At 44.0% G+C, this 26,175-nt stretch overlaps 1 protein-coding gene across 1 annotated transcript in view; it reads right to left on the bottom strand.

Moving 5' to 3' along the window:
* The window catches only part of LONP2 (lon peptidase 2, peroxisomal), an 885,840-nt gene that overhangs the window by 31,699 nt on the left and 827,966 nt on the right, over window positions 1-26,175 (bottom strand). Inside the window, exon 14 of the mRNA XM_069217806.1 lies at window positions 15,390-15,580. Within this exon, the coding sequence (XP_069073907.1) occupies window positions 15,390-15,580 (191 nt within the window). The remainder of the gene's footprint in view (window positions 1-15,389; window positions 15,581-26,175) is intronic.

Below are 26,175 nucleotides of genomic sequence, written 5' to 3'. Positions count from 1 at the left end.
CAGGCGATGGACTGTGAAACTGTTCAACTGGCATAATGTTGATCGGTGCACCTCTATCCATTACAAAAGTAACCGGACAATCGTTGACTTTCAGTTTGATTTTGGAGCAATGTCCAAATGAGTTCTTTTGCTTTCTCAGCTCACTTGTTTCTGCCCTTTTTTTCATCTTCTGTGCAAGCGGCAAGGCCCACTTATGCATGCTGTTTCCCTTTTATCTATGATCAACACACATTCACCCACTTCACTGTCGCTCAATGGTGATGTCAAGAAACTCTTGCAGGATGAACTTGATAGTGATTAACTTTGTTTAATTTCGACCCATCACAGTTGTCATTTTTAGGTCCGTGTCTGCGTTGCATGCGCCTGTGTATGCGTTTCATTTGCGAGACGCTTTAGTAGTTAGAAAAGGGCTCGGAGCCCCGTCCATGTCACGTCAGTGTCTTTCATTCGTTCGTGGGCTTGCCTGTTAAAATCTGCTTGCTTTCATTAGTGGGAGGCATGCATACGTCATGCCTTTTCCAGTGATTAGCCCTCCTCAAGCGCAGCGACCAAGTACTGAAAACATGCAAGGCTTGTTGTTTTCCATCCGGTTTATGGACTACTTTTTATCTTTTTTCGCAGCGCGATCTCGCTTGGCAGAAGTCGAGAGCTTTCCATGACATCGACCCTGTTACATAGTTAAGTGCACTTTTGCTGGTTATGTAGATAATTGCACTTTTGCCGATAGGTTTCACTACAAGTGAACTGTAGCAGCGCGATTGTGCTCTTTTTTTCCGTTTTTTAATAGGGTAATCAACCAGGGAATCGGATTGCAGGTCTAGGATTCAGACGAGAACTCGTGTGCATAGTACCATAATGACATATAAGAGTGTTGTATGTATATGTACAGTTATCATTTATGTGTCATGCCACGCGTCATGTTACTATCTGAATTATGTTGTTATTCTTGTGTTTAGCTTATCTATTGTGATCCACATGATTCAGCATACTCATATTGTTATACTCGCACGCACTACATTATTGTTTAAGTGTACCGAGTTCTGCTGGGTCTGTATGTGCTTCGGTTTAGTCAGTTTCCCCTGGCTGCCTGAGGTGCAAGGGATGTTGGTTGTGGGCTCTTGTTATTTGCAAATCTCAACAAATAGTTTTCAAATATACAAGAAGACTACGACTGTGATGTTCCAGGCTTGTATCGTTTACACAACAATTTGGCGATGAGGGATTTTCATCGTTTTTGGATATTTTATCTGGAGCCGATTTGGAGCCTGCAATTAATAGTACTGCTGTGCCGTGCTTGCTGGTAACAGATGCTTGTGGAGGACTCTTGTGCGTCAGTTATCTGGCCACCGACTGCTTCCTGGGTTTTATTAACCAGGATCAATAACATCATTGTTTAGTTTTGTAAACTACGTTTTGTTGGCTTTTAAGACTGCATGCGCTTCACCACTTCTAACTAGTTCTAAAGTACTTGTCCTGACTCCTTAAAATATGATACAGCTGGCCTGTACCCAATTGGCACATTTCATTTTCTTATACGCCCATAGTAAAGTGGTACAACATGTACCTAGGCCATGTAAATTAAATCCTACTAATGGCCTGCAGAGCTCATTTTGCCACTCACTGTAGTAGTCCTTTAAAAACATGTCTCCTGCCTACCACGGCAGCCTGTTTCAACCTGGCAAAATAAGCATTTTGCCAGGCCCAAACCTTCGTTTTTAGGGGCGAGCGCAAAGCGCTCAGTCCTTTGTGCTAGTGTCTACTCTTCATGACTAATGCGGATTCACCTTTTGCTGTTCCTGCTTCCATGCTGGCAGCTTGCCGATCTGCTTGTTCCTCAGCTATAGCAGTCATGAATACCTTTTCTAGACTGCCTTTCGCAACACGCGTCTCCTGAACGAGTCCAAAAGTACAAGTTACTTACCTTCAGTGACGATATATCTGGTAGAGACATATTCTAGTTGCAGATTCCTTACCTTTGAATTTTCCCAGGTGTCAGACTGGATCCGGGGATTTTTCTTCGAGCAGTACCTCTGCATGTGGTCAGGTGGCATCAGTCGACTCCAAGGGTGTTGTTGGTGTTGTGTTCGCCATGATGAAGTCGCGGTTGTATATAGGCGCCACCCTGGCACTTTCTTTTCACGACTTTCAACGCCAGTTGAGCGGAGCCATGAAGAACACAGAGTGGTGCGCCAAAACTAGGGCCCTTAAGGGGAAGTTCCTGTCCCTAGAAATCAGTTCGCAGAGCGGGAAGGATGGGCGGGTCGGTAAGGAATCTGCAACTAGAATATGTCTCTACCAGATATATCGTTACCGAAGGTAAGTAACTTACACATCTGATAGAGACTTCAAGTTGCAGATTCCTTACCTTTGAATAGATACTCAAGCAATACCATCCCCGGTGGTGGGCTGCGAACCAAGATCACACCAAGAAGACCCGCGGGACCGAATGGCCAAAATAGCCATCCCTTCAGACCTGATTGTCCAGGCAGTAGTGTTTAGTAAAAGTATGCAGAGATGCACACGTCGCTGTCTGACAGATGTCCAGGACTGGAACGCCCAGTGCTAGCGATGTGGTAGCAGCAGTAGCTCTGGTGGAGTGAGCGTACAAATCTTCGGGAGGTTGCTTTTTAGCCAGGGCGTGGCACATTTTGATGCATAAGAGAACCCATTGTGAAATGGTCATCTTCTGCACCGCCTTCCCCTTCTTTGAACCCACATATCCCACAAAGAGTTGATCGTCCACCCAGAAGCCTTTGGTACGATCAAGATAGAACACCAATGCTCTTTTTGGGTCCAGACAGTGGAGTGTCTCCTCTTCATGAGAGGGATGTGGGGGTGCATAAAAGGTAGGCAAGGTAATGGACTGTCTGACATGGAAGGGTGTCACTACTTTAGGTAGAAAAGAAGCCCTTGTGCGAAGCACCACCTTGTCAGGATGTATGGCCAGAAAAGGTGGCCTAGACAGAGCCTGGAGCTCACTTACTCTTCAGGCAGAAGTAATTGCAAATAAAAAGACAGTCTTGATAGTTAAGAGCTGTAAAGGACAGTTGTGAAGCGGCTCAAACAGGGCACACATAAGGTATGTTAATACCAGGTTTAGATCCTATTGGGGCATGATAAACGGGATAGGAAGAAAGAGATGTGTGAGGCCTTTAATAAACCTCCCAACTATAGGAGATTTATATAAGGATGGCTGACATGGTAACCTAAAGAAAGCAGAGACAGCAGAAAGATATCCCTTAAGAGTGCCCAGGGTGGAACTCTGCTGGGCAAGGGAAAGAATAAAAAGAAGGACTTGACAAAGAGAAGCAGATAATTGACAGATTTGTCGATGCACCATGCCACAAATGTCTTCCAATGACAGGAATATACAGTTTTGGTTGATGGAGGCCTGGCTGCCAAAGTAACATTACAGACTTCAGGTGGCAAGTCAAAAGACGTCAATTTTTGCCGCTCAATTTCCATGCAAGGAGGCGGAGGGTGGACAGGATTGAGTGGAGGACCTTCCCCTGCTGCTGTGACAGATGTTCCTATCGGAGAGGCAGTCAGATCGGAGGAGCTATGTCCATGCTCTACGGCTCGGGATACTAGACTCTTCATGCCCAGTCCGAAGCCACCAGTATTATTTGGGCCCGGTCTTGCCGGATGATCTTCTGGGCAGAAGTGGTATGGGCGGAAAGGCATACAGGAGGCCTGAATTCCACTTGCGACAAAAAACATCACAAGCGAGTGCCCCCTTGGAAACTCCAACACGCAAAACAGCTGATATTTCGCGTTCTTTATGGAGGCGAACAAGTCTAACCAAGGTTCTCCCAACTGAAGGAAAAGACCTTGCACCACCTCCGGATGGAGACGCCATTTGTGATCGACCACGCATCATCAGCTGAGTTCATCTGCTCTGGCATTCAAGGAGCCCGCCAGATGTTGAACCACCAGGAAAATGCCCTTAAGTTCCAGCCAAGTCCGGAGGCGAAGAGCCTCTTGACAAAGGGCCCACGACCCCACTATGCGATGTTTGTTGTAATGCCACATGGCGGTGGTGTTGTCTGTGAACACCTGCACTACTTTCCCCTTGAGAGAGGGAAGGAATGCTTTTAATGCTAGTCAAATTGCACGGACCTCCAGATGATTGATATGGACCCCGGTTTCCGCCAGAGACCAGAGGCCTCTGATCTCCGCCTCTCCATGTAGCCGCCCCATTCCAGGAGTGACGCATCTGTCACAACTGAAAGATCTGGTTGGGGAAAGGAGAGAGCTCTGCCCATGACCCAATCCTGATTCGTTAACTACCAGTGCAGGTCTCTTACAGTTCCTTCCGAGATCTGGACCTTGTCGGAGAGATTTCCCTGATGCTGCGCCCACTGGAACTTCAGGTCCCACTGCAGAGCCCGCATACTTCAACTGGCATTTTGAACCAGCAGGATGCAGGAGGCCATGAGGCCCAGCAGCCTTGGAGTCATTCTCACCGAAATCCTGAAACATTGGTATCATAGCCTGAATATCCTGGACTCGCTTTTCGGGAGGATATGCCAGAAACTGCACTTTATCCAGAACAGCTCGGATGAAAGGGATTGTCTGATAAGGAGTAAGTGGTGACTTCGACACGTTGATAGTGAACCCCCGAGGAGCACTGGTACGGCCAAAGGGGAGCACGGGAAACTGAAAGTGCTAGTGACCTACCACAAATCGTTAGGTAACGTCTGTGGGCCGGCAAGACGGGAATGTGAAAGTAAGCATCTTGCAAGTCCAACGCTACCATCCAATCTCTGGGATCCAGGGCAGATAGGACCTGAGGGAATGTCAACATTCTGAACTTCTCCTTTTTGAGGAAGAGGTTGAGGGACCGAAGATCTAATATAGGCCGAAGACCTTTGTTCTTTTTCGTCACCAAAAAGTTGCGGGAATAGCAACCACGACTTACTTCTGGCAACAGAACGCTCTCTATAGCTCCTTTGGCCAAAAGGGTTTGGACTTCCTCGTGGAGATGCACCATATGATCCTCCGATATCCGATATCCGATTGTATGAAGATGGCATGGCTAGAGGAGGTGTCTGGAAGGGGAGGGAGTAGCCCCTACAGATAATTTGGAAGACCCACCTGTCCGAGGTAATGGATTGCTATTGGGGCAGGTGATGGCGAATCCTGCCGCCAACTGGTTCCTGGTGTACCCGCGGACTAGGAAGGTTTGGAGGCTGAGGAGGGGTGGGGGTGGACTGGGCAACCCGCTGGCTCCTTGATCCCCAGAGCCGTGGGATCCTGCGTCCGCGCAGGGGATGTACAGCATGCGCGGGTCAATGGCTGTGGGGAAAGGACGCGGTTGGGTGCCCCTTCCATAGCCACAAAAGGGGTGAAAGCCGGACTGCTGGGGTCTAAGAGCAGGTGCGAGGCCAAGGGACCGGGCTGTGGCTCAGGAAGCCTTAAAGCTCTCGAGCGCCGAGTCCGCCTTGCCTCCGAAGAGACGTGTACCATTAAAGGGCATGTCCATCAAGGATTGCTGGACATCCCCTAAAAAGCCAGATGTTCTCAGCCAGGCGTGGCGTCTCAATGCCACCGTCGATGCAAGCGATCTGCTCAGAGAGTCGGTTGTATCCAGTCCACAATGAATCATGAACTTCGCTGCATCCCTCCCATCTGTTATGGCTTGGGAAAGGATAGTCCGGGCCTCCTATGGAACTATAGGCAGCACTTGCGCAACTGTATCCCAGAGAGTATGGGACTAGCGGCTCAAAAGGCATTCGATGTTCACTGACCGCAGCGCTAGACTTCTTCCCCAAATTATCCAGTCTTTTTTATTCCCTATCCAGGGGTGCGGCAGGGAATGCGCCAGATGAAGAAGAAGCCTGGATGACAAGGCTCTCAGGTGTGGGGTGTTGGGTGAGGAATTTTGGGTCTGACGGCGCAGGCCGATGGTGGCGGGCAATCATCTTATTCACAGGAGCCCGTGCTAGGTCTGGACCAAGTACCCAAAAGGACGTCTGTCAGTGCTTCATTAAAGGGAAGAAGGGGCTCGGAAGAGGAAGACACCGGCTGAAGCACGTCAGTTAGGATATTAGGCCTAACCTCCACAGAAGGTAGCTCGAGGTCAAGGACCTCAGCCACCCTTCTCACCACCAAGGAATAAGTGGCACCCTCTTCTGTAGCCACGATAGGAGGAGAGAGCATACCCGTGTCAGGGGAGGTGTCTCGACCACTTGCATCACCCAAATCCTGCGATGTTCTAAAGAAAAGGGTCCCTGACAGGGTAAGGAGAGACACCCAGGGAACAGTACATAAAGTAAAACACACGTATCTCTCCTATAAAGTTCAAAACATATCAAATATTGTAACTATACATAATAAATGAAAAAAACAATATTTCATTCAATGAAATATAAACTTAATCACACACAATTAAAAAAAACATTAATAAACAACAATTCCCCACTATGGTAAAATACCATACACATATAAAAAACAAATATACAAGACAACAAATAACGAAGCACGTTTTGGTGGACTTGCAACCATCTGGTCCAATCTTAATTCATCATGCCACCTTCATCAGGGCAACCTATTAAAATAAGTAATACGCCAAATACTGGGATCTAAATACAAACATACGCAAAAATATAATTTCAATGATACAAAATATCCAAAAGGGAATCACTGTGTATTTTATCGGCTCCTGTGGTGCAACAATTGTGAGTGTGAATATTCACACAGATACAAAAACCACCACGAGCATGCCAGTGATCCACCAAATCCACTTACGCTACCCACATGCAAAAGTAATCCTCAAAAACAAACCAAAGAATATAACTACACAAATTAAAAAAACAACTCTAAAGCTCCTATAGGTGGTCGCACCCGATATTCCTGAAAATATATCGCCACAGCTAGAAATGCAAGTACTGAAAGTCCAGATGTACTGACAATAGTCTATAGGGCTAAAAAAAAAATAGTTACTCACAGCATGCCAAGGCTATTGTCTTTATACCCAATTCAAAGAGCAACAACATAGATATAATTTACTCGGCAGACACCCACAACACTTACCGTAAATCTGCAAAGCACAGTGAATCCTTGTCATTATAGTTGATAATAGTGTCAGCTCTGCATAGCATTCTCGGCTGTAAAACTCAATCCTTTTATTCCCGCCCGTAAAGAACGCCGACTGCTGCCAACATGGAGAAAGGCTTCTGAGCGGCAAACAGAGCGGAAAAGGAACTCGGAATACAGGCGGCCATTTTGAATTAGTGCAAAACAGAATGTGAACGTATTGAACCAGACTTCCAACTAATCCAAAAAACACCTATTTCATAGCTTCAACACACTCTTACTTCAAAGAAAACAATAAAAAAGAAAAAATCTCTTCAAACAAAACCGGACCAAACCCCCCAAAAATTTTTTTATATGTTTACAAAAAAGACTATTGTAAAAACACTGGTTATCTTCTTAGGGTTGCACTGCTTGGACACATAAAAAAACAACTATACTTCTCAGATTTTTTTTTTTTTCCAATAAAGAGTATTTTGCCAGAGTATTTCCTCATTCAAACCCTTGCCATAAGTATCTAAATAAAAAATTCAAAATGCTTCCCTCTTCTTTCTAACAGATTCCGAGCTCACACCACTTTTAGGGACAATCTTTTCCAAGATAGTCCATCTGATGTCATCCTCATTGTGATTATGGGTAACCCAATGTGCAACCAATGGAGCATTCGGTTTTCGTGTTTTGATGGCACACTTATGTTCGTAATATCTTATTCTATATTCTCTAGATGTCTCGCCTACATAGCCTAATTTGCATGGACATAAAATCTTGTAGATCACATTCTTGGATCTGAAATTAGTCATAGGTGTTAAACCAAGCGGCCTTCCATTCCATGTTAGGCTATCAGAAACTATAGCTCCCGGACATGCTAGACAATTTCCACATTTGTGGTTACCTCTAATGGGGTCTAGCCCTGTAATGGAGCTTTGTGGAGGTTCTTTGGTATTATTCATGGCAGATCGAACCGAAATGCCGAAATGCTCTGTAGGTTCTTATTTCTCATAAAAGAAAAATGAGGTTTGTTCAGAACCTCAGAGTTGGTAAAGGTATTTAAAATGTGCCATTGAGAATTTATAATCTGTCTAATTTTGTCATCTAGGTTTGAATGATGAATGGCGCAAACCAACTTTTTATTTACCTTTTTTTCTTGAAACAGCAACTGACGATCATAAAACCTTGCTCTCTTCAAGGAATACCTGAACACTCTCTAGGGATGCCCGCTCTGACTCAATTTGGCTGCTAGAACATCAGCATGTTCCTTGAAATCCTTCAACTCTGTACAGTTCCTTCTAAGGCGTAGGAACTGACTGAAGGGTATTGCCTGTCTCTGACTCCTAGGATGGTAGCTGTCAAAATGTAAGAGAGTATTTCTAGCTGTAGGTTTAGTGAACAATGACACTATTAAACATCTGTTACTATGTTTAATACAGACATCCAAAAATTAAACTTGGTTGCAGTCACTATTCATTGTAAATTTCAAATTTTTGTCACATAAGTTGAGCCATGAAAAGAACTCTTCTAATTATTGTTCTTCCCCTCTCCAGGTGAAAAAAACATAATCTATGTATCTAGTCCACAGACAGATGTTTTTTTTAAAAAGAAGCAACTTCATTATAGATAAACTTCTTGAATGCACGAACATACAGATTTGCTACACTTGGGTCACACGCTGCTCCCATGCTGACATCTTTGATCTGTTGATACACTGTTCCATTAAATTCAAAATCGTTGTTATATAGAACTGTGTTCAAACATTCAATAACAAATTCATATGATAGATTAAGGCCCAGATCTGTGAATATTTGTTTCACACATTCTAAGGCCTGTTGTTGCGGAATATTTGCATATAAAGCCTCCAAGTCCATAGTGACCAAAATTTCATTATCGGGGTCAAAATGTAGATCTTCTACTTTAGAAATAAAATGCCCTGTGTCTTTCACATAAGAGGGAAGCTGTATTACTAATGGCTTCAGAAAGGTTTCTACATATTGTGACAAAGGTTCAATGGCAGAACCTATAGTGGAGACAATAGGACGTAAAGGAGGGTCAACCGAGTTCTTATGTACTTTCGGAAGCCCATATATAATGGGTAGTCTTGTATATTCTCGGGTCAGAAAATCAAACTCCTTTTGACAAATCAAGTCTTGCTGCAATGCAGTATTGTTGTTGTCCTTGATTAACCTCTTAATGTGTGCCTCCGGATTGCCAGATATAACCTTATGAAAATCCGTACACTATAACATACTTGACATTTTATCAATATAGCTTGTTGTATCAAACACAGTAATACCTCCTTCTTTATCGCACGGTTGGATGGTAATTTTATTATTCTGTTGGAGACATTTCAAAGCATGATTTTCCTTCATGCTTAAATTAGGCTTAGGTTTAGGAATATGTCTCAACATATTTTTTCAATTTCTGTAACACAGATCTCTCAAAGATCGTGACTTCTGGACCCAGACAATCTAGGTTCGGAGTAAAGGATGAGGGAAGTTTCAAACCGGATCTACTGAGTTCCAAATGTGAAGAAGATGTAGAGAAATGCTTTCTCAAGCGAATCCACCAAAACAAAGCATACAGATCTCTAAAGAGCCTGAATCTATTAATGTTGGTACTAGGAACGTAAGACAATCCTCTAGATAAAAGTGCCTCTAAACTTCAATCTACTACAGTTGTACTTAGATTGAAGATGGGGATATTGTCTAGTCTTGCCACTGGTCTGTAAAAGATGTGGCGATGAATCTAAATTCAAGGGCCTATTCCCTCAACTATGTCGAAATCTGAATCTGAAATTGCTTCTTCTGTTCCCTAAAAAAACAAGGATTGGCAGGAAAATGATCTGGTTGTTTCCGCCTATTGCCAAAGGAGTGAAAATGATGGGAACTACCTTCACCCTCTGAATCTGATGTATCTGAAAAGGTTACTACTTTTCTTGATGTCCAATCTTGCTTATCAGAAGGAGTATAGGAAGATTGTTTGTAATAATGTTCAGACAGGTATAGGTATGTTTTTTCTGAAGTAAAATAACGGATATCTTTCCTGAGTTTATCAGTTTTCCTCTTAACTAAATATTGGTTAAATGACTCAATTTCTGTAGTAACTTCTTCGAGTTTCTTTTTAGCTTTCTCTAGTGCAGTAGATTGCTTAAGTTTATCTTCTAATTCCTCAATATCCTTCACCAGAAGGAAGCATCCAATCTCTTGAACACCGGTTTGAAATCAAAGACTACTTCTCATAATTGTTTATCTCCACAAATAGACCCCGCACATTCCTAACCCTCAGACCATTCGGGATCACACCTGCTTTTAGATATTCTAAAATATACTCGCCATGTGCCTCTGTTCTACATGCTTTCTTTTTCAAATTCACTAATTTAATCCAATCATCATTCAAATTATTGGAAAGAATAGATTCAGATCCTGTGTTTGGATTCACACCCACAATCCTCAAAAAATCCGCCTTCCATCGACAGTCTAACTCAAAATAAAGAAAACCTTTGACACAAAACACAACCAAAAAGAAAATGTCTACTAATATAAAAATTCAAGCAAAATTAGTAGAGGACAGCCACCACCCAGAGAACAAACAAGAATAAAGAACCTTCCACACTAATCTGGATGAAGATTCACATCCACAACACCATGGGAACCGACCAAGGCCAATAACCTTTGTTAACACAGGAAAGCCCTAACAGCAAAGTGCTGTAACAGACAATGTTCAAAAGAAAAGGGTCCCTGACAGGGTAAGGAGAGACACCCAGGGAACAGTACATTAAGTAAAACACACGTATCTCTCCTATAAAGTTAAAAACATATCAAATATTGTAACAATACATTATTCATGAACAAAATCAATATTTTATTTAACGAAATATATACTTAATCACAGGAGCCCTTGTGCTGGGTCTGGACCAAGGACCCAAAAGGATGCCTCTCAGTGCTTCATTAAAGGGAAGAAGGGGCTCGGAAGAGGAAGACCCCAGCCGGAGCAAGTCAGTTAGGATATTAGGCCTAACCTCCACAGAAGGTAGCTCGAGGTCCAGGATCTCAGCCACCCTTCTCACCACCATGGAATAAGAGGCACCCTCCGCCATAGCCACGGTAGGAGGAGAGAGCATACCAGTGTCAGAGGAGGTGTCTAGACCACTGGCATCACCCAAATCCTGCATCCAGTCCATTTGGGGTTCAAGCTGGTATTCTAAAGGGTCCAGTGTCCCCACCATACTCTTCCCGTAGCCATACCCACAAGAATAAGGGTCTGGACCAGCCCTGGGCCCAGGAGAGCCCATAGAGAACAGAATTGGTGTCGAGCGACGTCGTTCCTGCTCCGGGTCGTCAGGTATGAGGATGGGAGCGACGTCGATTGTGGGCCCAACCGACGTCTGGAGCGTCAACGTCTGACCCGATGCCGGGGAAGGTCGCCGTGGCACCACTGGCATCGGGACGGATCCCCGATTGGATCCGGAGGGGCCCTTCCGAGCCGTGGCCAAAGCAGACGACTTTGAACCACAGGGGGCCCCAACTGACTCACCTGTGCCCGAGGGCGCCGAAGGTGGCTCGGTCTGCCCAAAAATTAGGCACATTACCTCATAAAATTCTTTAAGCTAGGCAGGGGTGGCTCCAGCTCCTGGGAAGTCAGGGATTTGTGGGGCCAACCTGGACGAAGGCTCTGATTACGGAGGCCTAGAGCGTCAACGCTCTTCCCACATCGCATCGTCCGAGCGACGGGGTTAAGTCGAAGAATGCTTGGCCTTCTTTGACGACTTCTTTTTGTGACCCGAATGTCCTGATGACTTGGAGGAGGAAGAGTGGTGGTGACTCCGTGGCCGGTCTCGAGATCTTCCTCTAGAACGAGACCGTGTGCACCGCGGAATCGAGTGTCGGGATGCCATGAGCTTTAGGGACTGCTCCCACAAAGCTTACGGGTTCATGGCCCAAAACTCGGACACGCCTTCAGGTCGTGATTGCACTCCAGGCACCAAAGACACACGAGGTGCAGATCTGTCACCGACATAGTTTGATGACAGGAGTCGCAAGGCTTGAATCCAGTCTTGCGGGACAACCCTCGACGCATCCACAAATTGAACAAAAAACTTCGACAAAAGTGTCGGCATAGTCAAAAAATGACTGAGGTAGCTCTCTCCGGATCTGCGCGTAGGCTGGCGCGGAAAGAAGAAAAGAACTGACGTCAGCGAGCCGGGGTGGCACCTATATACGACACCGACATCATCACAGCAAACACGACACCAATGACGTCCGTAGAGTCAACCAACACCACCTAATGGGGCACAGAGGTACTGCTCGAAGAAACATTTCCGGATCCAGTCTGACGCCTGGGGAAATTCAAAGGTAAGGAATCTGCAACTTTAAATCTCTATCAGATACAACCATAAATGACTATGAGGCGCATGACTTCATCACTAAATTTACAATGTTTGATGATCACATCAAGTATTTCAACAAAGTCATCAATCCTTTCACCAACTCGTTGTCTTGCCTGATTGAAAATGTACCATTCACTGTCGACATTTGGCATCAGGATAAACTTGGCTTCTAATGCTTCTTTGATTTGACGGTAAGACATTGTCTCAGTCTGTGAGAGTTTCTTCATCACTTGCTGCACTCAGTCACCAGAGAGATTCTTCAAGTATTTACTGATTTTCTCATCACTGACTTCTTCCAGAGCATGAAATTATCGAATGTCTCGATCCACGTGGCCCATCCGGTGCCAATATTCTGTTTATTGGCGGTACCGAATGGTGGTGGAGGTTTCAGGAAATCGGCTGCTGTGCACTTCACCTTTCTTTTTTCGGGCATTGAGAGTATGTGCTGTTCAGGCAGCATTTGTTGTGCACCTGAATCCCTGTCTTCTGTAGGTACCAGCTCTGTACCTGAGCTTGGGTCACTGGACTGGTCCAGTGGCTGTGTTGCACCTTCTTCACTTTTGACGGTGAGTGCATTTTTTTGTTTGTTGCATGCTCCGGTCTTTGCTTTCGTCTTTTTGTTTCGTTTAAGTTATTTCTTCGTGCTATTTCTCTTTTGGGCCCACCTCATGATTTTGATAATGGTAGGCTGTGTGTTTGAGCCATCTCGCTCGAGGCGAGAATTATGTGGTGGATGCTACGTGCTACTGTACACACATTGGCTTCCCCAGCAGGTCTCAACCTGTGTGTCTGATGCGTAAATTGTCTTACTGGTGAGAACATATTTATTTCTCATACCTAGTTGTCACTGCCTTCCAGGTTGTACCTGGTTGTTACTGCTTTTAGCGTTTTCTTTGTATGGCTGATGGCTCGTTGTTGTGGTGCAGCACCTTCTTTTTTTTCTTTAGCCTTTCCAGAAAGTCTTGGCAAGCTTTTCCAGTGGTGCTCCCTGGTTGGGCCTTTAACTTCTCCATGAGGCCTTGTATGGGCTGGAGTGGTGCTTGCACTCTACATGCGCCAACTGCAGGCTTCTTCATTTTGGCTTGGGTGCACGTTGCACGCAAAAACAGTTTGCCATTTCTTGCAAACTCTCAGGGAGAGCACTTCGGTTTCTTCAGAGTACGTATCCCCTACTCGGTGCCAGCTGTTGCATTCTCCCCAGTAGCATGCACAAGAGCACACCACAAACAGAGCTCATCGTAAGAGTCATTACTCATCAGCGTACAACATGTAACTAACTCTCAATATCCCAAAACCGTTAAGACCGCACCCTGACACCTCCCGGAAAAAAGTCTGCCCCTAGTCACAGGGTGTTAACACGTACAATTATAAGACACTACAGCTACTATGCTGCTTCAGTCTTTACAGTGGCTTCTAACCTCAAAATTCATCATCTTTAAGGCACTCTGCGTGTTACATGACACAGTTCTTCTCTTAATTTAAAACCTATATGTCTACCCTTTTCACACTTTATCATTCTAGTCATACCCTTAGGTCTTCAAATTATTTCCCATTTTCCATTCCCTGCTACCAGCACTTAGAGAGAAAGTAAACACTAGCTCACAGAGCTGTAAACATGATGCAATGAATAACAGATGCAAGCACCTGTTTGTGAGCTTCTGTATTTGTAAGTGTAAGAAGAGGACCGAGATGTACTATCAGATGAAATCAAGAGACACACTGATAGATGATAGAAACACAGTTTACCAGGCTACTAAAAACTGTTTATGAGTTATTTGTTATGTCTAATATGATGTATACAAATAACAAAAATCCTCTCATTGCTAACGTTTATGTGAGGAGGAGGGTTAGAAGGCGATGTGGTGCATCCCGGAAACCTATGTAGGTGCCTGGGTGATGGTTGATTTACTTACAGTGATGGTAGATTTCCTATTAGGATGGTGATATGGAGGATTTTCTTATTGATGATGTTTTCCCATGTAACTTTTGTAATGTTGAGTACTTCCTATTGGTGTGTTAGCAATGGTGTCTATTATTTGTTTTGTGAAATGTGGTCATGTTGGCTCTGAGCGCAGTGTGCACCACTTTTGTGTTTGTTCGTTATTTTCCTGAAAGAGGGAATATGTGGTATGTCCTGGCAAATCTAACACATTTGGTATGAGCCTGTCGTATGTGTTTTGTGCTGTGCTTCCCTTCTCCAATTACCCACTCTGATCCACGAATGTTCAGTTGCTCTGTCTGACCGTTCCTATACTGTCACGTGGGGAGCTGAACCTGTAGTGCACAGAAAGGAGGCTACCCGGACCCTGCTGATGGTCTGGACTATGAATTACACATGCATCTTACTGGTAACCGCAACCTGTGAAATATCTATGAGAAGCCTAACGGCCTGAGTCGAATCCTTCATTCTGCATTAAGTCTACCATTAAAACACGGACAAAATTAACTTTCTTCAAAAGTTTGTTGGAGTGGATATCCCTTTTTGATAGAAACGACACGATAGTAATTATTTTACAACTGGAAATAAGGGTGAAATGACAGTCAGACCTTGTAAATTCAAGTGACTTGAGAACTCACCCAGGCAGAAGAACTGTTTTCCCACTTGATTTCACAGAGTTTAATCTCCCCAGACAGGCGACATATGGGTTGTATCTGTGGTGAAGCTTTCCTCGGCAAGGATCTCTCCTTTGTAGATATTCGTGGCGAGAAGCCAATAAAAATGCAGCATTAGGCTACGCACAGCCCTTTCATTCACAATATGTAATATTTCTTTATAGTAATCTGTCCCTACTGACGCCATGTTGTAACTCAACCAAAGACTGTACTACACTGAACCCCAGGGTACTCTAATTTTCCTACATTCAACTATGAATCCATAGTCGGTGTTGCATTAATTAGAGAATGTTTAGGAAAACGTGTTAAAATGAAGAGAATGTTGCATAAACTCGGGTTATTTTATTCAAAACACACTTACTGGAAGGACGATGCCACGGAGTGTGATTTCTCCAGTCATAGCTACGTCGGAGCGCACTAGTCGTCCGCTAAAAAGCGAGGCAAGGCACGTTACTATAGTAACCCCAGCAGATGGCCCGTCTTTGGTAACAGCTCCAGCAGGGAAGTGCAGATGGATGTCAGTGTTGTCAAGGAGATCAAAACTTCCTGACGCTGGGAAAAAAACACAAGATGCATTTGGGTAAAGATTACCTGTGTTTTCCTGATGTTTTTGTCCTCAAATTGAGTTGAAACAACATAATATGCCCCTCTTTAAGTGACGTCTCAGTAATCTACGCAGAGCTTAAATGTAGCTACTTTAAAATGTAATTAACAATGGTCCATCCGTTTTACATTTCACATTGTGAAACATGATGTGCAAAACTTGCTTCGAGTATTACAAAGAAAGAAACTTTGTACAGCTGCAGAGTAAAAACAAAACAAGTAGGCGTCCGAGTCCAACAAATATGCAATTGATCACTGCAAAAGGAAATCCACTGAGGGGTTTACATTTGGAGGAAGAACCCTGAAAACGTTGATACATTTTACAGGGAAGGCTAAAAACATTCTTCTGCTACAGGAGTGCAAACAATAGACCCCATAATTTACTGATCACCAGAAAGGAAACCTGTTTAAAGAGGCCACTCAGTTTAGGAAAACAACAGTTCTCTTTACTCTGTCTTACACAGGGGAGACTCATCAACAGGCATTCTAGAACGTCGAGCTATTTGATGATGTCTGCTTGGGTACTGTGATATGTGTGGAAGCTTTCTCTAGATGGCATTTTAAAGATGGTCTATTCGTTTTGAAAATGGCTTGACAGAAGCACTTCCACGATGGTCTGAGGTAGAGGTGGGCGAGACACACAGTATAGGGGAGAAGAGCCTAGCCAAGGGCCTGGCTCTAAACAGCTCTGAAAATGTTTGCTATGTAAATCACACAAAAAACATCACCTAAAATATGATAACGCTGCATTCTTAACATGTGAAGTTTTGACCACATTATAGCAATGCACCAAAAAGTACTTATTAAAAATGATAGGTTTTAAACATGCACCATTACAGCACTAATAGGCAAGAGAATTGTCATGTAAACACTAAGTAACGCAGATTATTACAGAGCAACATTATAATCTAAATCAAGCCCAATACGTTTTTGTACAGCTGGTATTTGGAATTCACATACTTGAAAGTATTTCATATGTGCTAATGAGGAAAAAAGTTTTGGTGAAGTAAAATATTTGCCTACAATCACACAATTTAAGCGAGGAAGCCACAATTTTGGCGCCTTTTTTCATGAGTTACATTACACAAGTTCATATTCATTGTTAATAGGAAGGGAGAGGTGAGGGGACTGATTTAGATGTTGGTGGAAGAAACACTCCATCACAAGTGTGACGGGTAAGTAACTTGTTTTCTTCTCCAGTATTGGATTATTCATCGATTCGCATGCTTGAATCAGAATAGTTAGCAATAAAATCACTTATAATTAGGAGCATAAACAGAATATAGTGGATGGTGAAAAAATATGTTAAGATATGGCTCACCTTAATAAAATAGGTGGCCCAACACTGCTTGTCCCACAGCTGCATCGCTCTTATCAGAAGAATCTAGGCAATAAGGCTATGTGAAGGTGTGCCTGTTGGACCATGCGCTGCTCGACATATTTGCTCAATGGGCACAGAGACAAAGAGAGCTGTAGTCGTAGAGACAGCTCTGGTTGAATTAGCCTTGACTTTGCTTGTCAATGGTTTTCCAGCTTGCCTGTGACAGAACTGGATAGCTGCTGCAATCCATCTTACTACTCTTTGTTTGGACACAGGGAATCCTTTTCATAGGTTTCCATAGGCAACAAACAATTGATCTGCTTTGCAGCATTGTCTAGTCCCGTGTAAACAGAACTTAATACATATTTTAACATCCAATGTAAGCAAATATCGTTCAGCCATAGTTTGGGGATTGGAAAATAATTTTCTGAGTATTATAGGTTCCGTCAAATGGAAAACCGAAGGAACCTTTGGTATAAATTTAGGATTGGTCCTCAGCACAACTGTCCTTTTTGAATTGTACAAACAGTTCTTTGATTGTGAATGTTTGGATATCACTGACCCTTCTAGCTGAGATAAGAGCTATATGCAGCTCTGTTTTCTATGTCAGGAATTTTAACTCTGTCTTGTGAATGGGTTCAAATGCCCTAGCGCTACATTAAGGTGCAAGGTAGGAGAAGGTTGCTTTTTAGGAGGAAACACTCTAAAAAGCCACTTGATAAATTTCTTGAACACACTGCTACACCATAAGGAACGTAATGTATCCGACCTTGCAAAATGTGAGATTGCTGCCAGGCGTTCTTTAATGGAGGAGTGGGCAATCTAGAATTTGCCAAATGTAGCAGATAAGGGAGAAAGTGTTCCGGAGGTGATGAGATAAGATGAACATTAGCTTCCTGACACCACATACAGAAATGCTTCCATTTAAGTTTGTATGTTTTATTGGTGGCATGAGCCCTAGCCTTTGCCAGAATCTCCCTAAAATCAGGAGGAATATTTAACGTTGCAAATTCATTGAATTCAGGAGCGAAGCCGACAAATGAAGTGATGTTGGGTTTGGATGAAGTACCTGACCCCGTTTCATCTTTAGCAATGTTGTTGTGGGCTTCAGCTGAATGTGGGTCTGTTCTGAGAGAAGCAGGAGTACTGTGAACCAGAACTATCTGGGCCATCTGGGAGCAATCAGGAGTACTCCGCAAGGTTCCCGCTTTAGTTTCATGAGGCACCTTGGGATCAGGGGAAAAGTGCACAGGCAGATCCCTGGCCATCTGACTGAAAACACTTTTCCCCACGATCTCTCCTGTGGGTGCTAGCTTGTTAAGAACTGGCATTTCTGATTCTCCTTTGTCTCAAACCGGTCTAGATTGGGTTTTCCCCAGCGATTAGAGATGTCTTCCAGAATCTGCTGGTTGAGCTCCCATTCATAACAGCTGACACTCGTCCTGCTCAACGTGTCTGCAAGGCACATGTTCTGCCTTGAGTGTGATATGATGCTGCAGAGCCCATTTCCAAATTTTCTGTGCCTGCTGTAATAGGACTGATGAACTTGTGCCTCCCTGTTTGTTTATGTAACGCATGCTGGTGGTATTGTTTGTGCAAATTATTACTTATGAATACACTATTCTGAGAAGAAAGAAAGCAGGGCCAATGATATGGCTCTGAGTTTCAGGACGTTTATGTGCATCTTTTCTAGAGGGGGTTCCACTTTCCACTGACTGTTAAATCCTGAGGATGAGCACTCCATCCCCACAGGGATGCGTCTGTTGTTATTACAAAGTTGGAGATCTGCGATAGGAACGTTAGTCCCTTGGATAGGTTTACACTCTGTGTCGACCATTCCATGGATGTTATCATGGTTGGAGTAATCTGAATTATGTTGTCGAACTATCCTTGAATCGGTAACCATTGTTTGTCTAGCTCCTCTTGTAATGGTTGTAAGTGAAGGAGGCAATCTGGAATTAGTGGAATGCTTAGATTGAACCTTTCTTGAGGGAAGCTTCTCCTTTTTTGAAGAATGTAGATGTTCCTCTGATCTTTTTGAATGTCCTCAGGACCCATACTGGGTCTTCTTCATAGCCTTCTTAGGTGACTCTGGAGGCATTCTTTCACAAGACCTTTCCCTCTTACTGGGTTTTACAGTCTTTGACGAATCATCACTTTCCTCCTCAGAAAGAGGGTTTTGTTTGGATTTTAGTTTAACAAATCGGAAACCTTCCCTCTCTGTCCTTCAAGGTTTTCGGAGAAAAACTGTGGCGTACCTAACAATCCATTACTTTGGGTTCAACCTGTAGACAGTAAATATACTCCCAGTGTGGATTCTCTGAGTGCAGCCTCTTTTTGCCACACATTCCAAATGGCCTGAACAATCCCTTCTTAGGTGGTTCTGTCCTGGTTGAGAAGTTAGAATATGTAGAAGTCTCAAATTTAGAAAAAATTGTAGTAAACTGAGCAGAGCTCAGGGAGACTCCTATCAAACGATGTGCAGTAGAACATCTGAGGGACTGAAGCCTCTGTGGTGAGTGTTCTAGAGGGTGTTGTTGCCTGATTGCCTGGACTTTGGTTCTTATTAAATGATAAGGATAAGGGTAAGCTACTGAAGTAAATGTTTTTTAACAATAACTGCTATGTATGCCATTGACTACTGCTTTCTATGGTACTGTGGGGCTCCCAGTTCGCCGACGGGGAGTGATTCAAGCATGTGAATCTATGAAAGATCCAATACTGGAGAAGTAAAAGTTGCTGAGATTCTGATGGAGGAGCCTGATCTGTTGCTGAGGTTCGAGATACTCTAGATCGGATGGAAAATGCCCATGAGTTCTGGGTGCTGCATTATCCTGGCCTAATCCAGGTCAATCAGGATTACTTGGGGCAGGTTATTCTTGATCTTCTTCAGAACATGGAACAAGAGGGGTGGTGGGGGAAGACATACAGGAGTCCCTCAGTCCATCCCAGCCGGAATAAGTAAACTAGTAGACGCTCTGCAGAAACTTATAAGTTTAAAGTTGTTGACACTGCATGTTCTTAATTTTTTTTTCAAACATGTTTTATTGGCTTTAATGTTATAAGAAGATAGGTCACTGATAATGTCATACATGATCCATATATTATCTTAAAAAGTGCATATACAGAACTCTTTCCATGTTAAAACCCATAAGTAGTCTAGGAAGAATAACAGATTGACCCTACCATCCTACCCTCTCCCTCCTAGAAATACACAACGTGAATCCAGTGGAAACAATACTAGTTTCTAATTATTACCCCAGGTGTTAAAGCGTATCTGAACACTCTGCGAATTGTTCCAGCACCCTTCAGCTTCCAGGAATGGTGTAAGGGAGCATTGAATTGGTGGTCATCAAGTTTTTGAAGGGTTTCAATGAAATCTGGAGTTTGATCTGAGGGGACAAAGGGTCAAGAGCTTGAGAAACATTTCATAGCGCGAGAGGGGGAAGCTGCAAGGTCTGATCATGCTCACATAAGGGGGGTGCTGCAGGAACTAAAGGGGGGGTCCCGGCTAAAGGTTGGAGCATGCCATCCCTCCCTGCACTCTCTGAAGCTCTGTAGGAGTTGATCCCACTGCCCTGTAATTAGGTGCCTTTGAGACCCTTTTTTTCTCCTATTGGCTTCAGCCCATAATTCAACCTCCCATCTCCAGCCTGTAAACACAAAGGATGTTGAAGATAACCATCTCGGAATTGTGGCATGTTTCACATGTATAAGGACTGAGTTGGTAAATTTCATCACCACCTTAATCTTTTTTGGCTTCGGGTTAGTATCTGAAAGGCAGGCTTTAATGTGCTCTAATTGTGGTATAGCTGTGACCGCAAAAAAGGATTTTTCTACTTCTTCCTGGAAAGGGGAAAGATGTGTACAGTTCCAAAGCATATGCCAAAATCTGACCTGCATATGCTAGCATTGGGCCCCATCTTCAGCATATAGTTGACTTTGTTTATGGAAGGTGAAGAGGTCTTATGCAGAGTTATAAATTGGATAACTTTGAACCAAGCATTACAGGATATTCTCTGAGGATATTCTAGTGCCTGCTACCATTCTTTATCATTGTAAGTTTGCTCAGAGGATGTCTTTATCATTGTAAGTTTGCTCAGAGGATGTCTCCAGTTGTTCTCTGAGCTGATGGAGGGCTGTCCTGGTGTGCTCTAGACCAGCCTGATAGAGCTACGTAATCAGTCTGCGCCTATGGTATAAAGTGTTTGTATAACAGTATGGGTGTCAGGTTCTGTCTTGTGTGAGTGCCATATGGCAACCAACGATGGGAAGTCTTGGAGAGTACCTTTCTCGTAGACATCCTCCACTGTGTGGATCTTATCTTCTCCTCACATTAAAAGTTTGCAGGCTGGAGTGTGCCCCTCCCTGTAAGGACGCCTTTTCATGGTATGGCAGGTGCATATAATAGAGTCAGGACTGCTTACTGCAGGCACTGCCCCAGTGTAATCTCACAGCTGTTCGAACCAGGAGTGGAAGGTCCTGCTTCACTGTAGTGCCCAGGGCTATAATTCTATATAGCTTGTGCCCTCTGAGCTGTGTTTCATCTATGCTCATTTCCACTAGACGATAACTAGCTGGCCAGTAAGCCGCCCACTGGGGTTGCATTGCATAGTAGTACCCTCGAAAATCCGGTGCTCCCATACCCCTTTTTCTAGGTGGTATTTTCAGGTTTGCTAGACTCACTCTGCATCTAACTATGCCCCAATTCCACCAAGAGGCAGTCGAGTTGGCAGAAATATGATAGCAGTAAACAGAGAAGCAGATTCACAAAATGGTGAAAGAGGTGGGTCATTTTATCATTTTGGCTATTGTGATCCATCAGGCATGGCCATGGGCAAGGTCTTCTGAAAGGCAATTTCCAAGTGCAATGCCTGGATTGCTCTACCAAGTTAGCCCTTGAGGAGGTGAGCGTGTTTGTGGTACACAACTATGCTGATGTAAAGGAAGGTGTGAGTAAACGAGATACTGTGGCAGGGGGATCCGAGAGGTAATACATTTGATTTGTCAATGTCATCCCGTATTCAAGAAGCTTCCCAAAAATCCGGCAAAAGATCAGAGATGGAAAAGAGGTCATCAGTCACGTCCCAGATATACAGCAGCATATAACTTGCATATAAAGAAATGGAATGAGTTTTCTCTGCCAGTGGGATACCTCAGGAATGCTCATGGGTCACATAACTTTATAGCCAGAGGCTACTGACAGGGCTAATGGGATTGGAGAAAGTGGGCACCCCTATCTAGTTCATCTGAAGATGGTGCAGGGGTCAGAGATATTGCCCCCAGGTTTAACTCTAGCAGCTGACCCAGAATAGAGGAGTTTAATCCAGCCATGCAGGGGTTGAAGAATACCAAACCCCTGCAATACCTTCAATAATTAACTGCATGTTCTTGATGGTGGCAAACAGATTTTGCCTGGGCTCTCCCCACTGATAGAATATGCCCTGCATCACCTATGAATGCAGGCACCACTCGAGGTATGTCAGACAATGTCTATTCAATTTATCCGCTCTGGTATTCAGGGCCCTTGCCAAGTCATTAGTGACCAAAAAGATATTCTGCTGCTCCATCTAGCTCCAGAGACATGAAGCCTTGTGGCATATGCACCAAGACCCACTCTGACCTGCTTGTTACAGTACTGCATGGCGGCAGGGTTGTCGATGAGACCCTGTGCCAGCCTCTTTTTGATGGGCGGGAGGAAAATATTCAAGGACAAGCAGACGCCACATAGCTCCAGTAGGCTGATGTGGAGCTGTACCTAACCCTGGCGACCAGATCAATTTGATCTCCACATCCCCCATATTGTCCCCCAACTCAGTAGCAAAGCATCTTTGCCACTGTCAGCATTTTGTGCTGAAGGCACTGTGGACTACCACAGGACTGACTGTGTTTACCTAGCCACTACTGCAGATCTTGGCCCATCTCCCTCGAGACCAAGATTGGGCTCCGAGGGAGCCTTGGTGCTGGGCCCACTGATTTGAGGATTCATTGCAGGGCTCACATGTGCCACCTGGCGTACTTGACGGGGAGGATGCACAAAGCTAAGAGACCAAGAAGCCTCAGAGTCACCATTAGTGGGATCCAGGATTGAGCAGAAATATCAGGATGAAAGCCCAAATGTCCCAGACTCACTACAGGAGAGGAAAGGTCTCTGTGAGGGAAGAAGGTGGAACTTTGGCTTATTTATGGTGAACCCCAATGATGTTATGAGGTCCGGCACCATCCAGAGAGGGTCTATAACGGACCCACCTTCAGCACCCAGTCATCAAGGCAGAGGGATGAAGAAACTCTCAGCCTTCAAAGATGGTCTGTGACCACTGCCATCACTTTCATAAATATCTAAGAAGTAGAGGTAAGAAGAAAGGGGAGCACAGCACACTGAAAGTGTTCCTAGGTCACCTTGAACCGCAGATAATGCCTGTGTGATAGTACGACAGGTTTATGAAAATATGTGTCCTGCAAATCCAGAGACACCATCCAGTGTCTTAGCTCCAGAGCAGATAAGCTCTAAGACAATGTGAGCATTGTCAATTTGTCATTCTTCAGGAAGGCATTCAGGAACCAAAGGTTTTGACCTTAAGCCTCCATTATTTTTAAGTTTGAGGAAATAGCGTGAATACCAAACCTAGTTTCTCTGTGAATCTGGTACCTGTTCAATAGAGAGCTGCGTCTCTTGCAGCAAGATGGACAGATGCTCCACCAAGATTCATTATGGTGCAGGGTGAATGTCTGGTAGTGACAGAGAAAACTGGCTATGTGCCTCTCTACTTTAAATTGGGTGGGCAGACACATGGCCAAGTCGCTGACTGCTCTGCTTGTACCTAGTGCTTTCTTCTTGATTACTACTCACACTGCATGCCATAACACTTAAGTAAGATAGCCGAGTGGGTTAAATCACAGGTTTAAAAAAATCACTGGATTTTCAATAAGCCTCATATCCTTCAGAAGTCAGTAAGATCCATACCACTCACTAGCAGTACCAACTGTCATTTATAATTCAATGAAGCTGCAGGAGTGGATGGAAATAAGCTGTTTTACCATTAGCATTTTAAGTTGGCCCAAGGATACTTTGAGAGAGGTAATACTGTATATACGGGCTGCATAGGTTTTTACAAGCATAAGATTTTTAGTATTTTGTCTTCAAATTGCAAATACAAAACAATAAAAACTACTGAGAGTGCACAGGTACAGTGAGATTTCCATTCTCCAATTGAACTGTGCCTGCCGCTCACTGTGCCATCTCTGAGAATCATGCATGTCATTTACACACAAATAGAGCCCTTAATTTCACCCTGTGGAGTCTGCCTGCAAAGGCCCCATCTCATGCCACTCATGTTATTATTTTGCCCTTCTCAGGAACACTACTTAAGCAACACTCCAATACTGTGTGAACAACACACATGCTTACACACAGGCTGCAGTGCATAACAGCTTTTCCACCCACAGTCATTTTCCCACCACCCAAGTGGCAGAAACATGCTATGTAAAGGAAATGCCCACCTGTGCTGGCCCTCAGAGAATCCTGTCCATTTGGAGACTCTACCAACGGAAACAAATGAGGAATTTTCCAAAATACAAGTAGTCTAGGCAGTCAGACATATCATGAGGTTTTAAAACATTCTCTTTCTTGGAAATGTCCAGGGTTCCACTGGATATGGCGTTTGAGAAAGGGCACAATTCCTAATAGCGCAGTAGATGCAGTGGCACCATGGCCCAGGAGTGCATCGAAATTATGGTTGTATTTTACTATCCAACGAGTGGATGGGGGCCCATTTTCTTTGAGTGCACCAGGTTCCTTGGCAACTTTTCTACATTACTGCCCAAGACCCCAGCGCCCATGATTGTTTTCTGTTGATTCCAGCACAGCAACATAGAACATATGTTTTTAAATTTTATGGAGATTTCTCAGTGGTTAATCCCAAATGAGAAATATCTAAATAACACACAAAGAAGTGGTTCGGTAAATTCTGGTTGGATACATGGCTTCATACAAACCTAAATACTCCAATAGTAAACAACTGAGGATGACGAGCGAGAACATACATTACCCAATGTGTTTACAGGTTCCTGTTAAAGTGCCATTTCGAAAAACAGGAGTGGATGAACCACAATATTTAAATCTCCTCAAGCCCGATGCCGAGGAGTAGATTAAATGAAACTACGGCTGTGAAAATATTTGTAATAAATATAGGTACGAAAAGCAGTCTCTAATAAACTAAATTAGCAAAACAGGAAGTTTTGTTACCGAAACACAGTACTGGACTTTGTGGTGGGCAACACATGTATTAAATTCCCGACGTTCTAAATGGTAGCCATGGACTGTAATCCGGCTCGCTACCTGAGCACAATGATGCAGTCCTGCTTTGTCCATGTGCCTTGCTTAGTTCCGTTGTTTGCCAAAACTGTAACTGCTTAAAGGCGGCCGGGCTCCAGTTTCGCTACACTGTTCAGACTGGAAGATGTAAAGTACAGATAACGTAGATTCCCGCTAACAGATCATAAACTGTGACGAAGCTTTTGAAACAAAGCGGCGCTATGGGGGATCAGTAGCTGATGGTATGCATACATCAATTTGGGAATAAACTTGTCTGGTTATCTTGTTATTTATCCTAATTTGAACAAAGTAACGAAACAGAGCACAATACCCTATTCTCAGCTTGAGCAATACATCCATACAAACCTTGTGATGATCAACAAAATCAATCGCCTAGAAGGCTTCCTCCTTCCTTAGACTGGAAATGACCATAACCGCTATAAACCGTGGTTTTGTCCCCATCCACTTCCTGCGCAGTATTGTGGGCAGGGACAAAGACAATAATATAGCTGCGCCCTCCAGTCTGGAATGTGTCCAGAAGCTGCCAGGGCGATTTTTAAGCCCTAGTAGTTTATAGGAAATGACAATTTTGTAATGGTCTCCCACTTTATTTCTGAATGTTTTTTCTGGCATGAAGGCTTTGTGCACTATGACATAGCTACAGCCAAATGGTTTATTTAGCATTCCAGTAAGGCCATGGTGAGGTGGAGCAGAAATCCAAAAGTGTAGTGGAAGTTACACGTCATGTGTGGGCTGCAGCCAGTGGAATGAAACTTGAGGGGGTCCCCCTGCAAAGTACCTTGAGGGGGGGGGCCTCTGAACTCATTCTGGAGCGTTCAGACCGAGTTACCCTTCTGGAGCTCGGCCCCTCTGCGCCACAGGACTGCAGGGACCTTTGTTACACCACTG

This window comes from Pleurodeles waltl, chromosome 12, assembly GCF_031143425.1.
Source record: "Pleurodeles waltl isolate 20211129_DDA chromosome 12, aPleWal1.hap1.20221129, whole genome shotgun sequence".
Taxonomy (NCBI): Eukaryota; Metazoa; Chordata; class Amphibia; order Caudata; family Salamandridae; genus Pleurodeles; species Pleurodeles waltl.
This window is presented reverse-complemented; position numbering and strand designations above follow the sequence as displayed.